This window comes from Myodes glareolus, chromosome 1, assembly GCF_982192425.1.
Source record: "Myodes glareolus chromosome 1, mMyoGla1.1, whole genome shotgun sequence".
In the NCBI taxonomy this organism is placed as follows: Eukaryota; Metazoa; Chordata; class Mammalia; order Rodentia; family Cricetidae; genus Myodes; species Myodes glareolus.
Window position 1 is genome coordinate 113,391,655 of NC_142026.1, and position 22,983 is coordinate 113,414,637.

The 22,983-nt window shown below is 39.7% G+C and overlaps 1 protein-coding gene across 3 annotated transcripts in view; it reads right to left on the minus strand.

Annotated features, from left to right (window-relative positions):
- The window catches only part of Hbs1l (HBS1 like translational GTPase), a 74,023-nt gene that overhangs the window by 28,987 nt on the left and 22,053 nt on the right, over nt 1-22,983 (minus strand). For 2 of the 3 annotated variants that reach the window (XM_048425125.3, XM_048425127.3), the window contains one exon: nt 432-540. In XM_048425125.3, coding sequence (XP_048281082.3) covers nt 432-540 — 109 coding nt within the window. Of the gene's footprint in view, nt 1-427; nt 541-22,983 lie in introns of those variants that run through there. The other variant, XM_085689161.2, reaches the window with a different exon arrangement.

A 22,983-nucleotide genomic window follows, 5' to 3' on the forward strand; every position in this document is an offset into this window, starting at 1 on the left:
AGTTGCCATGTAGGTACTGGGAATTGAAGGACTTGAACCTTAGCACTATGGAAAAATAGTCAGTGTTATTCACCACTGAGCCATATCTCCAGTCCATGGCAAGTTATTAAAAAGTCAGAGTATGATTCACCGACTCTCAAGTGCTGCTTGTCTACACCACCCAGAGGTGCTCAGAATGTCCTAGTTCATAGAACTAGAGACTACAAAGCAGTTTGGTTTTGTTTAATGTTAGAGTACTATCACTAATGTGAGGAAACTCATAGTGAGTCATACAATGATAAAGCTAGAATCAAAACTAAGTTCTCACCCCGTCTCTGTCCTTTGCTATATACAAGGCATGAGACACTTTAATGATAGTGGTTTAGTATAGGAAATTGAAAAAGATGCTCTCATCAATTCATAGAAGACAGGGCTGAGGGACTGAGTCTTACCCAGGCACTTCAAATCCCATAGTTTGCTTCTTCCCAGATACAGTCATTTTAGCAACTTTTGGCACAATTTCAGACTCACTCTGAGATGACCGAGATCCAACTGATTTTCCTAATTAAGGAGTAAAATATAAAAGGACAATTAATTTCCAGAAATGAATGGCATATTATCAATTAGAGATTGTGATTAATTTACAGAGAATCCATGTCTTTGTAAACCTGTCTTCAAACAGTGAGATGAAGATGCAGAAAGACTATCGCCTATTTTGGGAAATCCCCGACTGTCTGGACACTCATGTTTAACCTCACCAAAATCTCTTTCTAATTTTGAGCTGACTGTTGAGTTTCAGTATTAAGAGCTAAGGTGGTTTCTGCACGGGGCCTTATTCTGACATTCTACCTAGATCCTCTGCCTACCTCTCTGACCACACCCTTTCACAATACTAAAATTGTCTGGACAGTTAGCAGATGGCTAACTATTTTTGATCCCCTGAGATTTATCAACTGATGAACAAGCTCAAAGTCTGATGAATTTTGCTAGAACCCTTCATGTGCTTTACTTGCAGGCAGTACTAGAATCTGTGAGCTCTAAGATAGCCATATACACAGGAGACAGGACAATGTAGAAAAAACATGAAGGAGAAGCTATGAGCCAGATCAAAGGAAGATTTCATGCATTTGACTCTTTATACATAATTCTCTACATTTAAAATGTATTTTTTTAATTTTCAAGGAGTATCAACAGTACTGGATTCACAAAACAAAAAAAAACTATATGTCACACTAGAAAATATACACACAGTACCAAGTTAATTAGGAAAGATAAATGAATATGCAGAATTTACTACAAATGCTTCCGATTTGTCCACTCTAGGCCAGTCTTGCCAGAAATGAAAAGGTGAACAAGAAGAAAATATTTGTGCTCAGAGTCCAGAGGGGGAACATAAAATAATTTTTAAAATTTATTAGAGTCCATACATGGTGCCATAAGATCTTATGAAAGCACATAAGAATTAGAGAACCTCTCTAGGGAAGTAGGAAGTAGAGGTAGATGATCAAATAAATAAATACATACATACATACATTCATACATAGAAAAATTGTAGGAGCCTACCATTAAAGCAAAGCACACTCCAAAAGACAGGCTGTATACTGACCCTGCTGCAGCAGTCATTCTAAGAGAACAAATGGACCATGTGAAGCTGAAGAGGGCCAGACACAAGACCCTCATGCTTGTTCTATAGAAGTTGACACTACCATAATTTGTGACCAAATAGCAGGAAGGAGAAAATGAGGAGACTAAGGGACAATATGTGAACACATTCCTTCTGATGACAAGAAATTCATGACATGAAGATGCATTCAGAAACCAGATCATGTAAGAACCAACAAGTGGGCACGCCACCAAACCCATGCAAGGCTTGTACTGGAGTATACATTTGTGACTCAGGAGTAACTGGAATGAACTGGAAAGCTGAAAACAAAGACACGTGATTGCTAGAGAAGGAACAAACCTGGAAGTACTTCAGCATTTAATGCCAGAGGACGCACTTGCCAGAGATGGGGAGCCAGCGAAAGGTTGACACCAAGGAAGGAAACTGAGGAGCCTGTGGCATAGAGCTGGCGTCCACAGGAGCTGGGGCTACTGACCATTCAGTTGATAAGAGGCTGAAAACTCAGTGCCCTGGGACATACTAACTTTAGATTAAGGTCATTGGGAGTTTACAGGGGAAAGAAGAAAAGGCCAGAAGAAGCAGGAGAGTGGGAAGCAGAAGCGCATGCTTTCCCTCCACCTGTGACTGCAAAGTCGCCGTCACAGGCAGTTTCCAAGTTTTAGTGACTCATCTGGAAGTACATCTGACATGAACTAACATGAGGCTATTTGTTTATCTGCAGCCCTGACTTCAGACAGCTCCATTTCAGGGTGGGGTAGCACTGTGCTTGACGACAGAGCTTATCTGTTACTATCAAAGGCAGGCTAGCAGCCCCATGTGTGCACATGTAAAGGTTTCTGTAAATCCAATCTGGCCACACAGACTTGAAACGATCATCATGGGTGTGCAGAGTGACTAAGAATGCTTGGCTGGAAATGGAAGTGGGGAAGAATGGTGTAGACTCAAAAGGAAAGTGAGAGAGCTCACATTAACATGTATAAGAAGGCAGAAGGATCAGGAACCAAAGGACAGCAGGCACTGGGCTGCAGATTTTGATGTCTTGGAACTAAAAGATGAAACTTTCTCACAATTAACTCCTTCCGGAGACTGAACAACAACAAAATAATAATAATAACAATAATAAAAATAATGAATAATTGAAAGGATTTTTAATAACAAAAGAATAGACTTAAAAAGAAAGTAGGTGCAGCTGGGCATGGAGGCATGCAATTTTAATCCCAGCGAATGCAGGAAGAGCTCTGTGAATTTGAGGCCAGCCTAGTCTACACAGTGAGTTCCAGACCTAAGAACTACAGACGAAGAGAGAACACACAGCATTTGCCTTTCTGGGTCTGCCTTATCTCATTCAGTCTAATCTTTTCTAGGTCCACCCATTGCATCCATGCAACTGTCATGACGTATACATATTTTACGGATGAATAATATTTTTTTGCAAACATTCAGACAAGTCCATTCATCTGTTGCAAGATATTTAGGTTGGTTCCATTTCCTGGCTATTATGACCAGGGTGGCTATGTGCACAGTTAAGCAAGGGTCTGTGGAGTAGGATATGCCAAGACATGGCATAGCTGGGTAAAGCGGTACATTTATTGTTAGTTTCCTGAAGATTCTCCATACTGAGTTCTAGAGTGACTACTCCAATTTACAGTCCCAACAATAGTGAACCAGTGTTCTCTCTTTGCCCACACCTCACCAGCATTTGTTTTCCATTTGCTTTGTTCATCTTAGCTATTCTGACTAGGATGAGATGAAATCTCAAAACAGTCTCAAATTCCATTTTTGGATAGTTACTAGCCATTTTAATTTCCTCTAGCAAGTACTCAATTTAGATTTCTAACCCATTTTTAAAGTGGATGATTTGTTTCCTTTCAGCCTTGTGTTTTTTATTCTTTGTATATTCCAGATATTAATTCTGATTCAGGCAAAGATTCTCTCCAATTCTTTGACTTTTCTTATTCACTTGATTGTTTCCTTAGCCTTTGAGCTCCATATCCTCAAATGTCAGCATATAACACATGGTAACCATAGAAACTAATACATTATAAAGAAACCATAGAGGTGAGGGCAGGGGCATCAGGATACAGGTGATCGAAGTAGAAAACAGAGTAACAGAAGGATGGTCAGTACAGGAGGGACAAGGGACAGTGAACACCAAGGTTGTTGGATACAGCCTCAAGGAACCATGTTTTATGCTTACCTAAAATTAAACACAATACATAAGCGTATGTGGACACACACACACACACAGACACACACACACCTTAAAGAAGGCTAAGCCACTTGGCTATTCTCCTGTCAAGAACCATAGACTAACAAAAAAACAGTGTTAGGCACAAGAAACCTTTCAAATGGTTGGTCAGGGTATTCCAAATGACTCCTAAAAAGCAGTACAAATTACAAATGCAGCCCTTGGATGCTTCTCAAGGATTAAAGTGGGCCCCTCTTGCTGAAGACACCACACACTTTGGACACAGGACTCAGTTGATTGAAGATCTGACCAGAAAATTCCATGCAAGCTGCCAAAGGGCAGAGGGGAACAGTTAAACAGTCTTACCCAGCTTTGAATACCTATGGGCCACAACAAAGATCAGCATGGCACTGAAGAAATGCATAGGGCGCAAAAATCAGCACACACATGCTGGTTGCAACCAATATCCACAGACATAAAGCCTATTCAACAGGAGAGAAATCATGTCTGGTACTGAAAACTTAGCTGCCCAGGGCTCAAACTAACTTAAATCCTTCCTTACTACATTCTAAATCTTCTCCTTATGCCTACAGGTAAGTGCTGCTACCACCCTCACCATACAAGCCTCTTTACAGCACATGGAGACCAGCACAGGAAAGCACAACCGGACACAAGGCAGAGACGAGCAGATCATGGGGAGCCCAGCCCCAACAGATCCTTTTACATCACAGCTCCTGTGTCTATGGTTCAGGGAACTCTGTGCAAGATGGTAGAAAGACTGTAAGAGGCCAAATACCAGGAAGTCTGAGTCTACTCTTAGAAAAGGCTGCGTGAACAAGAGCAGAACAATCACAATATCAATGGATATGTGAATGTGAAGGGGGGAAATCTTGGGTGAGGGGGTCACCTCTAAACACAGACCAACAGGCACTAATGACTGCAGAGAGAATTGTTAGTCTCTTCCAGGAATGAGCCACCTTTTTGGTTGTTCAGTGTAAAGTAGTCAGTAGAAAACCATATATACACAAACAACAAAAGCAGACTCAGTAGGTTGTATTAAAATATATATTTGTGCATACACAGATACACAATAATAAAGAGGAAGGTGCTATCAAGATCCTCCGACAGCAGGGACAGAGGACAGGGGACAGAGGCACAGGACACATGATGCTGGAGGGGCAGGAAAATGAGCCAAACAGCTACAAATAAAGTGAAACACGCAAGTGCATAAACAGCAAGAAACACTAGTGGCAAAACTAGAGGGGCTGGCTTCAGGTGAGAAAAGCAATTAAGTGTTCAGCAGACGTGAAGTGTTAGAGGAAGTGAGAGACACTTCAAGAATTGTAACAGCGACGGTGACGCTGCTGGTGATGATAGTGGTGATGCTGGTGCTGTGATGGTGATGCTGGTGATGAGAGTGGTAATGATAGTGATAGTGACGCTGATAGTTGTGATGGTTATGATGATACAGTAGTAATGGTTTTAGGTGCTAAACGAGGGAGAAGACACCTGAGTAAAACAAAAGGAAGCAAGGTGGACTTTGACTTCTGTTGTAAGAATAAAAAGTACATGATGGAAGCGTCAATAAAAAGCCTATGAGAATTCTACACTCCCTTTAAGGCTCATTTTTAGTATCTTCTACAGTTTCATGAAAACCCTTTTTTGATTCACTTACACAGTGAGTATACTGAAATGCTGTAATTTTTACTTTTAAAGGCCTTGTAAGCAAAGAGAAAAGTCAGTGTGATCTTACACAATTTTTAAGGATGCAGTAAATATTATTTTGGTCTGTTTTACCTGTAAGACTCAACATTTAAATATTTTTTTATTAAAAATAAACACAAAGATGCCAGTACTATAGATAACAATACCAAACTCATCAAAGTACTTTATTAGCTGTCTGTCCGTCCGTCCGTCCGTCCGTCCCTCCCTCCCTTCCTTCCTTTAGAAAACCAGAAAAGCCACAGGCCATTCTTAACTTAAAAAAATGCAAATACACATATGATTTTGTGTGCTACTTCAAAGAGTTCACATACTATAGATAACAATACCAAACTCATCAAAGTACTTTATTAGCTAGCCTGCCTTCCTTCCTTCCTTCCTTCCTTCCTTTCCTTCCTTCCTTCCTTCAGAAAACCAGAAAAGCCACAAGCCATTCTTAACTTTAAAAAAAATGCAAATACACATATGATTTTGTGTGCTACTTCAAAGAGTTCACATACAAAGTCATCCTCATCCCTAGTAACATGCTGAATGGGAAGCAAATTCTACTGAGGTCACATTAACAACTAAGAGAGTCGGTCATAGATCAACAGGATTTGATATATATATTTCAAATTACACACACACACACAATCATATCCTCTCCAACCAAATGAAAATCCACTCACCCTGTGACAATCCCAAGGAATTAAGTACATTTCAGGAAACACAAAATGCAACAGCAGGCAATGGGTTCTGGATAGCAGACAGGTCTTTAACCTTCGGCCCGCCCTTCTCCTAACAAGCTGGAGCTTTGCTACCGTCACTCAACTTTCCTCTGAAATCTTCCTCAGTAGTCACAGCTGCACCACCACTCCTATGCCAGAACTGGAGAAGCTGGTCCTCTGAAATCTGATATGGTTATGACAAGTTTCCACACAAAGAGGTCAAAAAATTGGTACTCAGCTCTGTGAATGTATGTATGACTTCCAAACACTACTTTAACTCAGATTATGAGCTAGAAAGAAAATGTGTCCCTCCAAAGGATTATCAAGAGCCTTGCCCAAACCATGCAAGATCCACCCACCGACCACAAGGTACACATTCTGAAGATTCATATTTGATGATCAGCACTCAGTCCCTAGTAGAATAGGAAAAAATTGCTTATGTAGTCCATCCTTCATTAAAACATGTTATTCAGTTTATCAAATTGCTTTCCCGCTTTATAAATAAGGAATATACAAGTTAAATGATTTCACTATAAGGCTCTACATCCTAAACCAAATCACCTGCCTGTCTACCCTGTTCACCTTCTTCATGCTACAGTTACCTCTGCAAAAAGCTTTCTTAGAAAATGGCACCTTCGGTCTCTTTAGCTGATGCTTTCTCGTGGCTCCCCTGCTTCCCTGCTAGCTAAATGTGGGCCTCTTACTCAGAAGGCTCTTCTTCAATGTGTACTTTTGTGAAGGATGCAAAGGTAGACCACAGCAGCACAGAGCATTACTGACTCCTGCTAGATTTAATGGTGGTTATTCTCAAAAGCTTATCACCTACTCTGAGACACAAACTCTAAAAATTGAAACAGACACAATATATAAGATAAACTAAAAATATGTGCCTGAGTACACAAGGAAACTGGAAGAAGAAAAAAGGGGGGGGTGCAGAGGGGGAGAGCAACAGAACTAAACTCTACAGGCACCGATCAAACAGATCAAATGAGCTTTTAAGAAACATGCATGTATATATATACTCCTCTCCCTTCTCTCTCTTTCCTTCCTCTCCCTCTCTCACACAAACAACTTCAAAATGACTTCTTTAAAGGAACTTTTGCAGATTTATACTAAAGAACTTTTCCATTTAGTACATACAAAGTAAAAGCAGTATTAAAAATTCTTACGACAATTACTAACACTGGTAATTTTTAAACAGGAAGGTCAAATTGAAACTAGGCAAGAGAAAAACGATAGAAACAACATGTGACAATGGTGACTTATCCATGAAAAAGCTATGTCTTGACATTCTATAATTCTTTTATCTACACACTTATAATGGACTTTTCAAGTTTCTGCTTTAGGATCCCATTTACAACTCACAGATATACTGCTACTCTCCAGTAGTCATTGATTTAAAGAAGTTTCACATGGATAGAAACCTAAGAATATGCTATCAGAAAATATATAGGGAACAGCCTTATCAAAAACTGAGTTTATCAAGCCCACAAAACGAGTATCTACTTCAGGATGAAGTTGAAAGGTATATATTTGCAAGAGCACACTCACACAAAAAAATTCCCAAATCAGACTTTCATTATTAATTCATCATTAAGTGCTGTTTTAGAAGAAAATCTTTAGTTACAAAATAATTATTGAAGCTTGTGGTCAGTGAAGTTCATCTTTGCAGTATTCGGTTTGGACATTCCTAGCCCATTTATCGTCCTTGCTTCCTTAGTGACTACAATGATAGGATCAAGAAACACTGGAATAACAGAGCACACGCCTTGTCTTCAGCCCAATTTTTTTATTTGCTTAAGTATTATGCATTTAAGTTTCTAGAATACATAACAAAAATAGTATAAACCTGATAGTATAAGTCCAGTCAAACTATGTTGGAAGAAAAACATGGTTTTGTTGAAGTTCATTTGAAAAGTGAATGTCAGAAAATGAGCAATGAATGACATTTCAAAATTGGGAAAAATGAACTTGCAGCTTTCATGACTTTCTATAAAACAGCTGGAGTGATTAAAATCAGGGACTGTCACAAGAATAGTTCAATAAACTAGAAAATCTGAACTACACCATCAGCGAGGATACATTTGCATGTTTGTTATACACAGTAACCAGTAAGAAGTAAACACAGAAAAACATGGGACTAGAAACACACAAACCAGCAAATCATTTCTTGCCAGCATTCAATGTTCTGAGAAGCGGCTGAGGGATGAAGGATAGTGGGAATTTTAAGTGTGACTTCTTTCCTTACACAAGTATTACAGAGGAAAATCCATTCTGGACTCATCAGATGCTCCAGAAGTAGGATTCGTCAGTGTTACTCACTTTTTAATGCTGTTATTTGCTGGTGTGAAGGGACTGTCCTCAGCACTATAAGATATTTGGCAGCATGGCCCAAATCTTTCCAGACTGTGGGGCAGAATCCCTTCCGTGGACAGTAATTAGCAAAGAAGGGCACAGCACGTCCAATATCTAAATCCGCTCCCCCACAAACCAGCAATCCTTAGTAACCTTTTCCTAGCTTCCAACCATGAAACTTCTCATTTATTGAGAATTCCTTTCTTCAGAATTTTTCTATACGGTCCTTTACTTTTCTTCTCATGGATATGACTCAGATTTGTCCCTTACTTCATTAACTACTCAGATCCTTAGGGCCAGGTGCCTATGGTGTCTGACAGGGTGCTACCTTCATCCCTTTTTCAACAAATCACTTCTTTCCTGTCACCAGGATCTTTTACCCTCATTTACACACTCAAATATATTCAGTGTCTCTGTCCGTGACCGTGTTCCTTGTCAACACAGCCCCAATTCCTGTATGCAGACTAGTTCTCTGACATCAACAATCTATTTCCTCATATACATGGCAATGACTACACCATATCTGTGCTCTGTGCAAGTGTCTTAACTTTGACAAAAAACTGTAGTTTCATTAATGAAATGAGCCATGCACTGCTAAACATTGGCTTCTTTTATTTAAAATTAAAGATTCATGAATTTGAAATCAAGTAAACCAATACTTCTTAACAGTGCATGAATCATGGAGGCCAACTTCTGCACTGTATGAGGAAACATCTTTGGATTCACTCTATAGAGATGTGCTGAGCTTCTAAAGTAAAGACCACAAAACTGTCTCCCGTAGGTAACAGGCAATAAAACACAGTACCTGAGTTTATGCACACTTTTGTATCCTGTGAGAGTACTAATATGTCTATCCCATGTCAAAGACTCAAGTTACCAGTCACTCAGAGGTTAGTAACATCAATAAAATAGGAGCTCTGCTAACCACATAGCTCAAGTTTGAAGCCAGCCGTGTTACTACATGGTCTCAGTAAAACAGTGATATCTATGTGATGGGGTGTCTAAGGAACTCAATGAATCCATTTACAAGCAGTGCTTTAAAAACAAAAGTCCACTCCCAACAGAAAGCACACAGCCTGGCAGCCACAGATTATAGATAGTAGCAACAAGTCATTCATGACGGAAAGATGAAACACACCAAGCGTGTGGCACTGTGTACACGAATCAAAGAGTAAGACATGATTCTAATGCAAAGGGAACTGCCCAGGATGTGCTTCAGAGTTAACACTGAGCTGCAATGATCCAGCATGGACACAGCACATGAAAAGATTAGGGGAGGTGGGTTTTGAGATTCTACCCAACCCTGGAGAAAAACAAGAAGAATAAAAGGGGATGAGGGTGCAAGACTACAGTCCATAGAGGATTCCGGCCTAAACAGATGATGAAGACACCAAAGGGTTTATCTTATAAGACACTGTTTACATACTGAGTCTTTCAGAGCTCTTCGGGTTAAATTATGATAGTGTCCTGACATGGGGAACAAAAACAGGAGCTACAGTCTGTTTGCAGACAGTTCACTCTAAGGGATGTGCCTGACATCAGGATAAATGAAAGGGAAAGAAATAAGGCAATTAAGAGAATTCTGAGAGACCAAAGTAATGGCTCCAGATGGGCAAGTACTAGCACATACATGGAAACAGAGGGACGGTGACCGCAAAGACTCTAGGGTGAATTGCATGTCATCAGGAACCTGTGACTGCTAAGATCCTAAGGAAATCCATTAATAGAATATGGTGATGAGTTAAGTGGTAGAAGGGGGAAAACCAAACAGGAGCCTCAGTAACTGCTAAGGCTAACCAAAATGCTGTGAATGAACACAGATGCATGGGGGCTGAGATTCCTTTATGAATGGAAACCCACAAAAAACACTCGATTATATGACTACAGAGCAGAATTAGTGCATGAGCCATTAAAACACTAAAGTCACTCAAGACTCATACAGTGAACACAAGACAGCGGCTGAGTGGAAACGTGAATGCCCGGTGGGGAGGGCAGCAGAGAGTGTTCACTCACTTTCTTTGCAGACCAATGACTTCTTCAACGGAGCCAAGTTTCCCACGCATGAACTGTGGATCAAATCTGTTCAAGCCGATTTGGTCAAATCCCTCATTTTAGACAAATATTAAATGACTATCCAAGATAACACAGATGGTTAATGTAACTTTTCCTCATTTCCCCCCAAGGCATCTTCCCTTGTTCCACTGTGTCTTCTGAGTCCATCTTCTCAGAATGAGGGACATAGGTTCCCAAGCTAAATCAAGGTCATTTTAAAGTAAAATAGTCACAAAATCATCTTGAGTCAAGTACCTAGAGGAAATGAAAATGTGTTGTTCACATCTTGATCCTGTGAATTGAGGCACATCATAAATTGCTGAGATACTCTGAAAAGGTAATGCTAAAATCAATCTTTCTGCAAGGCATGGTGGTACATGCCTTTAAATCCAAAGGCAAAGGTAGTGAGCTCTAGGCCAGCCTGGTTATAAATCAAGTTCAAGGACATCCAGGGCTACACAGAGAGAATGTCTTAAAATTATTATTTAACTATACTATTGGGTTTAATGTTTAAATTTCAAAGTCTCTTACGAATATACTGAATGAGGTTAGTCTAGCAGTTAGATCCCTCTCTACCCAAACAGATAAAGTTTTAGTATAAAATGATTTTAATTTCTACTGGGAAACTAGACGCATAAGCCGTTGTTCCTCTAGGAAAGACCTGGACAGTTTTCTGTTCATTCTGAATTTTTGGAGGTAGAAAAGGGGCATCCAGGTCCAGTAAGATGCTATCCACTTTAGGTCACAGGTGAAACAAAATCCTAAAAGTGACTATTTGAATAATTTCTAAGCAATGTGAAAGGCCTTTGCTGTGCATCTTTGTGCACATACACATGCGTGCGCACACACACTGGTGCCCTGCTCCCTCTACTCTGAAAACTGTTCTCACTGATGAGTAGAAAACGGTGCCGATTAATCTGCAGGTTGACTTAATAGCCTTTGCCAAACAGAGGTACCTACCCTCCCACTGAGTGGTTTCATATACCCACAGGTATATGCAGACCTACTGAAATCAGGAGACTTTTGAGGGGGTGGGGGATCAAGACAGGCTTATACTGGGCTGTGTAGCCCTGATTGTCCTGAAACTCACAACAATCTGCCTGCCTCTGCCTCCGAGTACTAAAACTAAAGGCGCCACCATCCAGCTAGATGACCTTTAAGTCTGTGCCTTTAGAGTTTTCTTTTAAAAATAACTACCTAGTCTTTTCAATAGGAATCTTTGCTCCATGCAAACATTAATCGTTACATGACTGCAAAATACTTGAACACACACACACAAAAGTGCTTGAACATACACTATCACTATGAAGTGCTAAACAATAAAAACTGTTACTTAAGGGGGAAAAAAATCTTCTTAAACACAATCAAAACAACCAAGGAGCTTTTGCCCACCTCTATATAAAACCCACAATAAGATGCAAGAAATACAAGGCAGTTTTTATATATAAACCTGCAGTATCAGAGTAATTTTAACCTAGACTAGTTCTCAAGCATCGGTGAAAACCCTGGGTTTGCTACCAGCACCACCAGGAAAGAAACAGAAGGACAGACAGACAGACAGAAAGACAGACAGGGAGGAAGGGAGGAGAGAGGGAGGGAGGATTGATTCAAATGTATAGAGTGCACAAAAGGATGCAAGAACACTAATTTGTGCTTTAATTTAATAATGTAGGCCAGTGAAATGATCTGGCCAGCAAAGGCACCTGCAGCTAAGCATGAGGACCTGAGTTCCATCCCTGGGATCCACCATGGCAGAAGAGAACTGGCCCCTGAAAATTGTCCCCTCCCATGTAGTACCCAGCCCACACACAAATAAATACTGAAAGGGGTTTAAAATGCATTTATACTTCTTAACATTTTAAAGAATAGTAACTAGGTTCTAAAAGCTAATTCCTTATTTTAAAACACATGTGGAAAAGAGAAAACAGGATGCGCAAAACTGTATGCTTAGTATGACCTTAGACCTGAAAGAACACACATGTACAGACTGTGACTGTTTTCTCTAGATAAGAAAACACTAATTGACAACTCTTTCCTGACCCAACCTGCACCTTCTTAAATGAGACTAGGCCTCACTGATGCAGCCCAGGCTGGCTGGGAGACTCCAGGGATTAGAGGTGTGCCAGAGCACCCACTTTTGTCTGATGCGGGAGAATTGTCTGTATTCTGTCAATCATATTTTAATAAAACGCTGATTGGCCAGGCAGGCAGTATAGGTGGGAAAACCAGACAGGAAGTAGAGGTGATGCAATGAGAACAGGAGAATTCTGGGAAGCAAGGAGGTTCCTCTGTCATTCCTGTACAGACCACCGAAGAGACAACATGTAACCTGCCCAGCTGAAGAAGGTATGGAGCCATTATGCCTAACATAGATTAGAATAATGGGTTAATATAAGTTATAAGAGTTAACAAGAAGCCTGACCTAATGAGCCAATCAGTTTATAATCTTATGGAGTCTTGTGCATGATTTTCTTTGGGCTTGCCAGTTGTGGGGTACTGGGCAGGACAGAAACCCCAACAAGCCGGCCGTCATGTTACATATGGCGCCAACGTGGATAACTGAATCCACAGAAAGCTTGAGAAAGCTTGGGAACGAATAGAGTAAAGCATGTTTTCTTGGTAGCAGCAATTTCTCGGTTCTGCTCTGCTTGCTAAAGGCAAGCAAATGCTCTCATCTAAGAGAGGCTTCCTGACTCAGCTTCAGCTGCAAAACCTTGCAGCTCATTAAGAGGTCCTGCCACGAAACACTTAAACGGTGTTGATGAAAAGCTTAATGCACGCTTTTCGGTTTTAAGCTGTAGCAGGAAAAAAGCTGTGCTGTTTTAAAATGTCGGCTTTCTGGGCCGTCCTGCCAGGGCAAACTCTGACTCTTTCAGGCAGGCAGTCCGACTGAGTGTGGTCTGTGAGCAGAATGCTGCAGCTTGCTTGCTGACAAGGACCTTGAAACGCCATAGAGTTGTGGCAGTGAACACAGCTCTGGCTGGTACCTCAGCCTTGAGGCTGAAAAGCTAAGGAATGAGCTGAATCTAGCCGTCAAAGCCACGGCTCTCCATATTGCTTAGTACATTAATGGCTCATGTGGTCAGAAAAAGAAAAATATACAGTAAAGAGAGATTCAAAGAGGAAGAAAACCTCTAAATGGTTTACAGTGTGTATATGCAGGCTAAAAGTTAAAGTTCTTAAAGTTAAAAGGAAAGAAAGAGAGTAGTTGGGTGTGGTGGTACACACCTTTAATCCCAATGCCTGGGAGGCAGAGGCATATTGACCTCTGTGACTTCAAGGGGTAGAGGTAGATTGACCTCTGTGACCTCAAGGTGTGGTAGTACACGCCTTTAATCCCAATGCCTGGGAGGCAGAGACAGAGCTCTGTGAGTTCAAGGTGTGGTAGCATACACCTTTAATCCCAGCACTGGGGAGGCAGAGACAGGAGGATCTCTGTGAGTTCAAAGACAGCCTGGTCTACAGTGTTATTCCAGGACAAAGATATACAAAGATCCTGTCTCAAAAAGTAAAAGTAAAAATAAAAGAAATAGAGGTTAAAATAAAGCCACATAAAGATGGAAAATGCACAGAGAATCTTCATACTGTATGCTATTATGCTCTCTTTAAATTGTTTGATTGCTGAGGAAGGAGCAATAACTGCTGAAAGACTTTTGTTTATAAATGCTGCTGAACTAACCCAAGATAGGAATTTTGAAAATACCTTGGCTTCAAAACTGAAGTCAAAAGGTATGTTACTTTGGAGAAGAGATTTTGCTTTTGTTTCCACAGAAAACGAGAGACTCTGGATTTATTCAGAGTTAAGAATAATCACCTTTGACCAAGGGAGGCCACCTGAAAAATCTCCGATAGGAACAGATGGCCCAGATGACAGAGGTCTACATCCAGAACTGATCCAAGACTGTTGCCTGAGATGATCGAGACTCACAGGATACTCCAGTCAGGACTTGAATTATAACTCTAAGTTTTCATTAGGTCCCCATAAGATCATCAGCGCCCCCAACCAGCAGGAAGTAGCCTGAAATACTACGCCCACATTCCCAACAAATGGACTGTGGGTATTTTCCTTTGTTAAAAAAAAAAAGGGGGGAAATGATGCGGGAGAATTGTCTGTATTCTGTCAATCATATTTTAATAAAACGCTGATTGGCCAGGCAGGCAGTATAGGTGGGAAAACCAGACAGGAAGTAGAGGTGATGCAATGAGAACAGGAGAATTCTGGGAAGCAAGGAGGTTCCTCTGTCATTCCTGTACAGACCACCGAAGAGACAACATGTAACCTGCCCAGCTGAAGAAGGTATGGAGCCATTATGCCTAACATAGATTAGAATAATGGGTTAATATAAGTTATAAGAGTTAACAAGAAGCCTGACCTAATGAGCCAATCAGTTTATAATCTTATGGAGTCTTGTGCATGATTTTCTTTGGGCTTGCCAGTTGTGGGGTACTGGGCAGGACAGAAACCCCAACAAGCCGGCCGTCATGTTACATTTGTCTACATTAAAAATATTTTGCTTTCACATCACAGAAGGGTAACTTGGAAATTTCAAAAGAAGGAATGCTTTTTTTCTATTTTTATGCTTCAGAAACATTCGAATTAAATTCATAATTAAACTCCTTTCAGGTAAAACAAATTCTCAACCTTACGTTTTTCATATTAAAACATCATAAGTTCAAAAACATTTAAGATTAAAAGAAAGCAACAACAGGGTTTTCCAGGTATTTTTTTTTTGGTCACCAATCATTTTCCTGAAAGTTCATTTCAACATACCAGTCCATATTAATTCACACATTAAGATTTTCAAAGTTTCAAGAAATTGGTATTGATTTTCAAAAGAAAAACTATTTCAAATAAATCATTTCACTGAATCTAAGCAAACAATGAAATTCTAGTTATCAGAGGTACAGTAAGAAAGTACATCAACAAAGCTAGAGACTAGACCACTTCCTTTGACAGTACAGTTCCACTTTGGTCTGAGCTATTCATTTCAGAAGAGCTACAGAGCACAAATCCCCACTAAATCATCATTCAGAACCCATCTCCAATAACGAGAAGGGAATAAAAAAAAAAAGAATCACTGGGACCAGGTTTTATTTTTATTGAAGTACCATTGAATCCACTAACTGGTGAAAAAAAGAAACTTAAACATCCAGGGAAATGGCTCAGAGGTTTAAGTGCTCCTTCAAAAGCTTGAGGACCAAAGTTCAGATCTCTAGAAATTAATCTAAATGCCCAGCGGGTATGACCACCCACCTGTAATTATGGTGTCAGAGAGCTGGCACAGGGGATTCCTAGACAAATTGGGTAACAAGATCAACAATATGAGTAGTTCTGGTTTGATTGCGACCACAGTTCAATGAGTAAGGGGGACAAAATGATGGTGGATTCCTTACATTGCCCTTGGACATCCACATACAGAGCACACACGTGCATATTCATCCACTTGTATACACACACATGCAAAAACGTGCATACACACAAGCATACTACACTCATATTCATTCACACACATATAGTAAATAATTTTCAATCTGTGTTTCATCATAAGTCTTGATACAAAATCTAATACACAAAATAAAACTATAATCATTAGAGCAATCAATAACAATTTCTACTGGTCATTTAGGAAATAACTTTGATAGTGTGCACTAACAATTATCCTTTAGGTTTGGGGAGACAGAGTGAGCAAAGTGCTCACTGCACAAGCAGGGTGATCTGCCGTCAATCCTCAGGACTCACAGAAAAGCCAAGCCAGGACAGGGGTGAACCCCAGGAGCTCACCTGGCAGCTAGCCTAGCCTAGCAGACAAGCCCCTGGGTTGTATGGAGATAGTATGTTTCAAAACAGAAGGCGGACGCTCCTCAGGAGTGACACCAAAGACTGACTTTTGGCACATATGCACATACACACACAAAACATACACACATCTGGGTAAAATTACATTTTATTTATAAATATTATATTTATTTATTAATGTTAGAAATAAATATACATTATATTTATAAACATTATTATTGTTGTGACTAAAAATTTTGCTTGTTAGGCCAAAAGCACAAGAGTCTAAATAAAAGTCTAAATCCATATCCCCCTCCCAAAAAAAGCCCTCTAGGTAAGTACACTGCTGCCCTTCAGCATTCCAGCTTAGGCTTTTGTTCCATGTCTTCTAAACTCTGGCAGATTTCTTGCATATCCCTGTAAATTACCTAATTACCTGCTAGAAACCTCTCCCTAACAATTCACATGGATCTGCTCAGGCACAGTAGGTATGAGAAACATCAAGAAGGGGGCTATGGCAATACTAAGTAAACTGCTAGAATGGACCTGCTTCTCTACATACTGTGCAAACTGAGTGAGAATTAGCAACTTCCAGTCACAAAGTCAGGAATACTAACCATCTGGATAAAGAAAAAGTCTGAGAAGAAATAAAAATCAAGATATACAAAGCTAGAAACCAGCAAAAAAGTTCACAGGAGTTCAAACCAACAAGCACCCAAACTGTTTTAATGATGCATGCAAGTGTTGATTTCATTACCATTTTATTTAGATGCCACGATGCCATGTAGTTTTCCTGACATGAAACACCTCCCCCGCTCCCCCTCTCCTCTCTCTCTCTCTCACACACACACTCTCTCTCTCTTTCACAAACTCAACCTCACTTTTCTCCACAGTGCTCAGAGAGATCAAAACCACAGCCTACACATATTGAAAGCAATATACCTTCCAGCCTAGAGCTTCTCTGCGGATAAATAAAAGCCCTATTTGGTAAAGGTATGTTCAAGGATGTTCTACAAACAGAGGTAAAACTGGAAATAGGCATATGACATAAAATGAATGAGCTTCTATGTAGAAGAATTAAATGAGCTACAGTACATCTAAATCATAGAATATTATGACTCCATTTTTAAAAAAATTTCATTTTAAAATGAAAATTCCATTAAAAAATGGAATAATCACTCTACTAAAAATAGGTTATAAAAGGAAACTGATTATATCTTAGTGCACTCTTCCTAGGAAAAACTCCCCATATATTTTTATGTGAATACTTTAAAGAATGCATATTAGAATGCTAAAGCCCAAGTGACGAAAGCCCACAGACAACTCAACTAAACAAACCCTCCACAGCAGCCAGCTGTGTAATGCTAGCGCCTCGGTTCTAGACTGGACTGAGAACCAAGCTCAGTTGCCTGTCTCCGGCATTGTCCATCTGCAAGATGCTACACTCGCAGATTCACATGGAAGCCTACTTCTCATAGAAACGGCAGAGCGGGGCATTGGCAATGCTAATCCCTCACAAGAAGCTCCAGGTACCACAAATACAGTTCTCGGGAGCACACTAACAAGTGGCACCACAACAGCACAAAAAGTGCCACATAACTGTCCTGGCCACTCATTCACAAGTAAGAGTCTCCATACAAACTCAAACCCATCAGTGTAGCATGAATTCTTTACTAAAAAGCTTCAGAGAGCTGTTAGGATTCAAAATTAAATATAAGGAATAAATGAGTGTAACACTTCTGAAGAGTAACCTCAGTATGCCCTGAGCGCTCACAGCAACAAACCCTTCCATCCAGCAGTTACACTACAGAATCATAACTTTCAGCAAATGACTGAAACTGCACAAATTTTACAGTAGTAAATAAATGAGCAACTTGAATTCATGAGGCATCTGATAAAATTAAGCCAGACACCTAACAATGGAATACTACAAAACTCTTAAGGGGGTTGGAGATAGAGCTAAGAGCACAGATAGTCCTCTGAGAGGACATGAGTTGAGGTCCCAGCACTCGTGTAAGGTAGCACACACTGCTTATAACTCCAATTACAGGGGATCCGATGTTCTCTTCTGGCCTCTGTAAGTGTTACATTCAGGCATGTGTGCACATGCAAACACACACATATAAAAATAAAATCTTAGAAAAATAATTCTAAGGAAACTAGATAAAGTGCTACATGCCTGTAATTACAACATTTGCAAGGCGGAGACAGGAGGGCTGAGAAGCGGGCCCAGGCTCCTCCAAGGCTCTCAAACCTTAAGGGAAAGAGAGGTTGTGCATAACCTTTTATAGATCCCTAATGCTAACATATTTCCTGATTTTTTTCCTATAAAAGGAATATAAAATAATCAAATGTTGGCTGGACTGAATCTGATCAGTCCTTTCCTTCCCTGTGTCCTTCACTGAAGAACTCAATAATAAGTAGTATCAAACAAGCATTCAAAAGTTATTCTATTAAACACCTATTGCAAAAGAATTAAATAATTATATGTAAATAAATGATCTAATTATAATATTGGTAATATTTAAAAAGCAAAATTACAATTACAAATACTACATAATATTCAAGCAACTTACAACTAAATAACCATTAAGTAAAAAGCATAAGAGTCTAAAGTATATTATTTTTAAATTAAGAAATTCATGCTTCAAGTTTTCCAGTGTAGGTGGATATATAAAGAGAATCTTAAAACATCTGAGAACATTACAAACTACTGAAGTTTCTTCACCGTATTCAACCACTTCCTCTCAAAAAACTCCCACATAATATTAAGCCCAGAGCCATTCTTAAGTTATCTTTACAAGATGTATAATTATTGTTGTTTGAATAAAAATACTCAGTAATGGATAAATTGGTTACATTTTTCCAAGAAAATACATTTCCAATGGAAAATTAGAAGTCATTTAAATATACCTATTTTAACAGACTACAAAACAAGAACAACAGTAAAACGAAATATTATTTAAGTGCATATCTGAAAAGTTATATAGACTCTCATATTAATAACCCTTCATTATAGCAGTCTTCCCATCAATCACAGGATGAGGTAGGAAAGGAGAAGAAAGACTACATCCCTAACACCACTCCTAGCTCCCCCATCACCCTGCAGTCCAAGGTAGAAAAGCCAAGAAAAACAAAGGGTCTTACCGTACGCATGTGCTTCCTTCCGGTTCTGCTTGCTTCTTCCAATTTCTTGACTCCTCTAAGAAAAATCCTGACAGCTATGCTCTAAGACTATTTAAATAACACGGCCTATGCTGTCACAGCAGGGCATACAGACACATTACGTGAAGTCTGCTAATAAACAGAGCTACTACCAAAACACGGTATTTATTTACTTATTTTGAGGTAAGGCCTCTCTACATAGGCCTAGTTATCCCTCAATCTCACTATGTAGACCAGGTTGGCTGAGAATTCAGAGAGATCTGTCTTACTGTGCCTCCAGAGTGCTGGGATTAAGGGTGTGCGCCAGCACAAATGAGAGGAGGAAAATAAATCAGAAAAGATTACCCCATGATTTAATGCCTTCTCCCACATGCTCTTAACAGCTCACTCATATGAATGGTAGCAGAACTGTATTGAGAACCCATTCTTAGGCAATGTGTATTTGCTACCAGTATGATTTATATACATGTTAACACAATTATCAAAATTAAGAAAGATGTTAGCATTTAGCATACTATTTTAGAAATTACACTTATTACTATAAAAGATAAAAGGTGAGTCAGGTGGTGGTGGTAGTGCACTCTTTTAATCCCAGCACCCGGGAGGCAGAGGCAGGTGGATCTCTGTGAGTTCCAGGCCAGCCTGGTCTACAAAAGCTAGTTCCAAGACAAGCTCCAAAGCTACAGAGAAACCCTGTCTTGAAGAACCAAGAAAAAAAAAAAGGTAGAAGTTTTATGCTCTGCCTCCAAGAAAGAAATGAAATATTTACAAAGCTGTACTACATATGAGTCAAGAACAGAATATAGCAAGGTCAAGAACACAAAGTGGCCCCAGTTCAGCCCTACACACTCTCCACTCTTCTTCAATGGTGTTGTTGAAAAGTGAAATTCCAGTGGCTGGACAGATGCTAGCAGCTAAGAGTGTGTCCTGCTCCTGCATGAACTCAAGTTCTATTCTGAGCACATGTTGAATAAACCACTTTAACTTTAGCTCCAGGGGAATCTGACACCATCTTCCTGTCTCCATGTGCACCTGCATCCATATGCACATGCAACCCCATAACACGTATCATTTAAAATATGAAATAAATATACTTTAAAGCTAAAATAAATAAGCAGAACCCCCTCTTTCAAATAAAAAATATTCAAACATGCCAAGACAGAGGTTATAGGAAGATACTCTAAGAAAAATAAAAAACAACTTAAAAGCAGATGAATACAGAACATGAATGAGAGAAGAATAGTCTACCATATGTAATATAGTAAAAATACTGTGGCTAAGAAGAGTTAGAAAGGAGGCTGGAGCAACAGTTACTGGGCACTCCTCATCCTCCACAGGATCTGCTTCCCAGCATCCGGTGGGGCCAGACAACCACCTGCACCTCATTCCAGGGGTTCTGATGCCTTCTGCTCTCAGCAGGCCCCAGGCACCCACACATACAGTACAGCCAAGGACTCAAACATACAGAAGAAAATAAAATCAAAGAGATGGAGGAAGACGATCCGAAAGAAAGCTCAGGGGAAGAGAGGAAGGGTAGAACACTGCTACAGAAATAAGAGCCACAACAGACTCAGACTAGTTGTGCAACTGTGATCTGTCCATTTAAAGAACAGGTCTCCAGCTGATGGCAGTGCTTTGGAAGGTTTTGGAACTTCTCAGAGATGGAGCCTCACTGAAAGTGGGTCATAAGAGGACAGAAACAGGGTTTATAACATTTGCTGCTAGCCTTGTGGATTTAACCCACAAACCATGAAACTAAATCCTCGCTTAAGCTGCTTAGTAGGTTCATCACAGCAACAAAAACAGTAACTAATTCACTAAAAACACACAAGAATATAACACCTGGGAGGAATTCCAGGCAAACAAGGGGGCTCCATCTCCGACTTGTCATGAAAAATATAAGCCATAAAATCATGATCATGTACTACTAACTCAAAAAACATTTTTCAGTATTATGAAAGAAAGATAAGAAAAAGGATTCAATGTAAAAAGACAAAGAGGGTCTAATATTAAGACGTCAATCCATTTAAAAAATAACTGAGGACTGGGTATAGTGATAGAGACCTGTAATTCCACCACTGAGAAGGTTGAGGCAGGAGGAACTAAGTTTGAGAGAGCCATCCTCAGCTACACAGCAAGTTATAAACCAACAACTATAAACTAATTTTATGAATGGATATCATCTTAAATAAAATGATAGCAAAAAGAAACTAGCGCATTAGAGAATAGTCAATGTGCTGCATTGTCAGACTAGACTTGATATTAGAAGATCTATTAGAACACTAATAATGTAATACTTAATGTTACCTAAAGCCATCTGTATCCATTTTGACAGTGTTTCTTGTCTCCAAGGGCATTTTGTAATCATTAAATAACCTTTCTCTAAAACTTAAACAGGGGAAGAAAGCTATTTGAAAGATAACACAGAAAAAACTATTGCCAGGCGGTAGTGGCGCACACCTTTAATACCAGCACTTGGGAGGCAGAAGCAGGTGGATCTCTTTACGTTTGAAGCCATCCTGGTCTATAGAGTGAGTTCCTGAACAGCCAGGAAGGTTATATAGAGAAACCTTGTCTCAGAAAACAAGGGAGGGAGGGAGGGAGGAAGGGAGGGAGGGAGGGAGGGAGGGAGGAAGGGAGGAAGGGAGGGAGGGAAAGAAAAGAGGGAGAGAGGGGAGGAGAGAAAGGAAAGAAAGTCAGTCAGTCTACAAAAAACTGAACAGAAATTCAAAGCTACAGCAGGGAGAAAGGGAGGAAAAGAAAGAAGAGAGGGAGGGGAGGGGAGAAGAGGAGAAGGGAGGGGAGGAGAGAAAGGAAAGAAAGTCAGTCAGTCGACAAAAAACTGAACAGAAATTCAAAGCTACAGGACCTAAAAATGTATTAGTAGAGCCCCAAGATAGAGAACAATTTAGTATATGTCACAACAGGTGTAATAAGAAACCTACCTCTCTATAAAGAGGAAAGATGCTGGTAGGGAAACCAAATTTATTTTGTTAGCCCTCAATGTCACTGAATCAAAGACACAGAAGTTAAAAATAAAAGAATCTGTTAAAGGTATTAAAATACTGAATTACTCTATATTAATTAATATAACAAATCAGAACTTTCAAACGAAAGGAAAAAAAACAAATTTGATTTAAAAACTGAAAAAAGTTTATCTTCTAAGATATACCCTAAGAGCTGAAAGTAAAGGTACACACCTTGTTATCCCAGCACCTGGGAGGCTGAGGCGGAAATGGTTATGAGCTAGAGCCAGCATGGGCTACACAGTGAATCTAGGCCAACATGGACAACAGAATAAAACTATCTAAACAAAGCCAAAATTTAACACATGGCAAAATAGGAATCAGAAGTAACAATTATTATAAGGACTAATCTATGTAGCCTGTGTGTGTGTGTGTGTGTGTTTATAGAT